The following is a 4,733-nucleotide window of genomic DNA, read 5'->3' on the forward strand; positions in this document are numbered from 1 at the left end:
CTTTGCCTTAGTAAGTCTTCTTTAAGACAGAATTTTTGTCTTAAATTTTAAAACGGGTCAAATATTATCACACGCGGTAATAAAGATAATTTTTTTGTACATTTTTTAAGCAATCTGCCATATGTTTTGATATGTATTTGAAACGGATCAAATATGAATATTTTAACTCGGCCAAAAAGTTACGGTCCTTGTCTTAGATATAACTCGGCCAAGCATCTAGAAATTTTTCCCCCATATATACACACATCATATGCAATACAAAAAATGTACTACAACACAAGTATCAAACAACATAATAAAACTATGGCCAAGTCTTCATTACTCTATTTAGTCCTTTTAACTTTCCTCCCAACCTTGGCCATTTCCTCTTCTCAGTACCACGAACATAGCTACAAATCCATGCATTTCACTCTTTACCAACATGACATCTATAACAAATCTGATTTTCTTGTAGTCGCGGGCGTAACGGGCGCTAATTACTCTGATGTAGCAGCCCCATTTGGTACTATAACCGTCTCAAACGACAACCTAACCCTGACCCAAGACCCATCCTCCAGAGTCGTAGGCAATGCTCAAGCTTTGACCATATTGTCAACTTTTGAGGGGCTTGACAGCTTAACCGTTATTAGGTTTGCCATAGACTTGGAGGATGACCAACATACCGGTACTATATCGGCTTTAGGGGTGATTAATACCCTTAAACCTTGTCAACTTCCTGTCTCGGGTGGCACGGGTGATTTCTTGCTAGTCCAAGGCTATATTACTTTTTCACTTGTATATTTTGAAGGCATGACTTTTGTTTTTAAGGTTGATTTTAATCTATTTTGGCCTCCCTACGCGCTCCATGCATTGAAGCTAAACTTCAAGGGCTGATTTAACGTTGAAATATCGATTCCTCATTCCTGCCATCTAATTGTACCGAGTTTCAGTACTATCCGATGGCGTTTTATGCTTTTGTGATATGAAAACCAAAAATGAAGACCGAAAGATTACTTTTCGAAGATCATTCGAGTTCTTAATGTGATCAAATGTATTTGTGCTATCTTCTTTTCCATCTTTCCAATTGTAATTATTCGTCTGATTAAAATATTCATATTTGATGAAAAATAAGTAATGTCATGGCTGACGCCTCTCTGCAGTGCCTAAAAACTCTACAAATTTAAGGAAATTGTATTAATCATCTACAAAGTACAAATTATCAACCATATACTCTATGATAGTGTTGAATTACGTTATAACATAAAACTATTTGGAGTATTGAATATCCTTGATAAAAAAAATCACATCAAATTTCAAGAGTCAATAAATTTTACAATTATCGAAGGCGGAATTTAAAATTGTACTCCATATTTACGAGGAGATGTGCATTTTCAAATAGCATATTCTAATGAAGATGCAAAGTAATTTTAAGCAAATATATATGTGGAGAGAATAATGATTTCACGTAATGAATATGATTTTGATGAATTATTGGCAATTGAAAATTTCACATAGTTGAAGACGATTAAAAGATGATGAAACATCTTGATATTTTCATGGGCGATTCTTATACTCCCTCCTAGTCGGGTTTTCTTCCCTTTGATGTGGGCACAAGATTTTAGGAGATGATTAAAGAATGAATAAAGGAAGAGGGTGGGGTTTGTGAATTGGAGAGATGAATGAATAATTAGGAATTAAATAAGGAATTGTGAGTAAGGTGGGGTTTTGTAATATGAGAGAGACATGAATAAAATAAGAGTAAAAGTTAGGTGGGGTTTGGTGATAGGAGAAAGGGGTAAATAAAATAAAAGTAAAAGTTTCCAAAATAGGAAAGGGGAAGAAAACCTCAATAATCCGTTTAAGGAAATATGGAGTAGGTAAAAAGAATTATTCTTCTAATTGATTTGATTTGCAATTATGATTCGAGTTCTGCCCTTTAGTTTTTATTTTAGATTAAGAACAAAAATATAAAGTAATTGACAAAAGTATCCCGGGTGTACCCAAATTCGGTATTTACGACGTTATCTCAAATGGATGGCAATATCATCTAAAGACGAGTATCTCACACATGGGCGTCTTAAAACAAATGGAGGCCCAGTGCACCGAGAAAAAATGAGGCCCCAAATATGAATGCACAAGGGTACTATACTTCGATTATTGTATTAAATTTAATCAATAAGGCTTATAAATTCGGTGTTCAAAACCGGAGGCCCGGTTCCTCCGCCCATGATTGCACGGGATGTTAGACGCCCCTGATCTCACAAATGAAAACAAGCTCATGTGGTGAGTTGACCTTCAAAGTTCAAACAACTCTTAAGGAAAATAATAACAAATAAAAAATGTTGTCAAGTCAACAAATTTAACACTAAAAAAGAAAGTGGAAAGAACACAATGAGGGGACGTTTGATTAGAGAAAGGGAAAGGAAAAGGAAATTAGAAAGGGTAAGAGGGAGAAAGATCAGGGATTACCTAAAACTTAACTTGTTGTTTGGTTACATCAAGAAAATCAAGTATGGTGGGTTGTGGTTTGTTTTGGTGTGCGGGTGATGGTTTAGGTGGGGTGGTTGTGGTGGTGATGATGTTGGTGGCAGCGGTGGTGTCGTGGTGGTGGCAGTAGGTTGGTTGTGGTGGTGGTGATGGTGGTGGTGGCGTCATGGTGGTTGTGGCGGTGATGTTATGGTGGTGGTTTATGTGGGGTGGCTGTGGTGGCGGTGGTTTTGGTGGTGGTGGTGGCGATGGTGTCGTGGTGGTGGTGGTAGTAGGGTGGCTTTGGTGGTGGTGGTGGCGTCATGGTGGTTGTGGCGGTGGTGATTTATGTGGGGTGGTTGTGGTGGTGGTGGTGGTGATGATGGCGTCTGGATGGTGACTGGTGTGGTAGGAGTCTCAAGTGTGGTGGGAGGTAAATAAGGTGGTTGAAGGATAACAAGGGTAATGAAATCCCATACCTTAGGGATGTGGGGTAAGGAATTAGATGGATTGAGCGGTAAGGAAGGAAGTTTCATTCTCTTTGTTTGTGTCAAATAAACACCAACAAAGGAAATCAATAACTTTGTTTCCCATTCCCTTTCTTATAGACCTCCAATCAAACGCCCCCTGAAATCCTTACTAAGGAAAGCGAGAACAACACTATGAAATAGAGGGAATACTTGAATTAGACAAATGAAGATGTCATACATGTGCCCTTGCAATAGTTCAGCAACAATAAAAATAAAATCTATGTGATAGTATGGCTATATTTCATCGGTCCGTCTCATTGAAGACGGCCATTATCCGTCATAAGTTGAAGACGGATAGTGACCCTCTCACAAAATGCAAGTGGGAAGGAAAGTGGGGGTATCCATTTTCCCCCCACTTGTACTATCCATTTGTATTTTGTGAGAGAGACACTATCCGTGTTCAGCTTGTGACAGATAGTGTCCGTCTTCAATGAGAATTTGTGATATTTCATGGTTATATTTCCCTCTTTCATACGTATACTTATTTGCTTTGAGTTGTTGACCATTTCCATAACATAGTGAGAAGACCATTTTAATTAAAAGTTCTATTGGGTTGATAGTTGAATTGATGGTCAATCAAATATCCTCATTCCTTATTACTCGTACATAACATACTCTGCTAACATGTGAACATGACTTCAAATCTTTTATGTTATTTTATTTTTGGTAATACAGAGCGGGGAAACCCAGAATAAGAAACTAGAAACAAAATAACAAAAGAAAGAAAAACAGAACTAAAACTAAACAATAAAGCAGGAAAGATTCTAGGCCACAAAACGCCCCTAATGTGTTGTTGCATCAACCCAAACAATTGAACCGAAATTTGGTTCCCCTCTAAGATCAGCAGCTGGGGGTTTGCATTACACTTTGATTCACGAGCCAGTCCGCGCAAGTATTGGCCTCTCGATAAACGTGACGGACTTCAATATTCCAAGGGTGATCATTAAGGAAGCACTTACAAGTTTAAACCAGATGGCTCATCCTCCAACTCGAAGAGTTCCATAACCACTTTCGAATCCGTTTGAACCAAAAGACGAGGAAAACAACGTTCTTTGGCGATCATAAGGCCTCGTTTCAAGGCCATCAGTTCATCTCTCGTTAACATCGCAAGCCCTAACTTCTAAGAAAATGCTTACAACATCTTAACGGAAGCATCACGGAAAATTCCCCTTGCCCCACCTAATCCTGGATTTCCCTTAGATGCCCCATCAATATTAAGTGCCAGACAATCATTCGGGGGAGATAACCATCTAACGAATATTTCAATCTTGTGTTTTTTGTTCGATTCAAGCATGCTATCAACAGTCTTTAGCATTTCAAACCTCCCAAATTCGTTGCATTAGGAAAGTGAAGACATTGTTAGGGACATCCTAGGAACTTATGACCCCCCGCGTTATAACAATAATCAAAAGGGCAAATATGCAGCGGAAAAATACAGGTTTTTAAAAACTTTGATATTAAAACCGCGAAGTCACTAAATCGTAAAACAAACTTAAGTTTAAGAAATATTTTATACAAATTACAACTTAAGGGATTCCAATCCCTTAACTAAACACAAACTATATAGAGTATTAACTACGAAGCTAAACTACAACGAATAAGGTCAATCGTTATAAGTATAATGCTCGCTAACTCACTCGTCGAAACCCCAAATAAGCACCAACCTGCAACCTGTTCATTCATTAAAAATGAATGCCACAGTCACTAGGGAGTAACTCAGGATTCTCCCAGCCATATTACATCAGAATGCACATAAGC

General features: G+C 38.1%; 1 protein-coding gene across 1 annotated transcript; it reads left to right on the forward strand.

Annotated features, from left to right (window-relative positions):
• Window positions 1-303: 303 nt before the first annotated feature.
• On the forward strand, window positions 304-873 carry LOC141651637 (dirigent protein 2-like). Its single transcript, XM_074459338.1, has one exon. It carries the CDS (start codon window positions 304-306, stop codon window positions 871-873), a length of 570 nt encoding a protein of 189 aa, XP_074315439.1.
• Window positions 874-4,733: the final 3,860 nt, after the last annotated feature.

The sequence above is a fragment of the Silene latifolia genome, chromosome 4 (genome assembly GCF_048544455.1).
Source record: "Silene latifolia isolate original U9 population chromosome 4, ASM4854445v1, whole genome shotgun sequence".
Lineage (NCBI taxonomy): Eukaryota > Viridiplantae > Streptophyta > Magnoliopsida > Caryophyllales > Caryophyllaceae > Silene > Silene latifolia.

Excerpts from the sequence above, each read along its gene's own strand:
- LOC141651637 (XM_074459338.1), top strand. The coding sequence starts at position 304 with ATGGCCAAGTCTTCATTACTCTATTTAGTCCTTTTAACTTTCCTCCCA.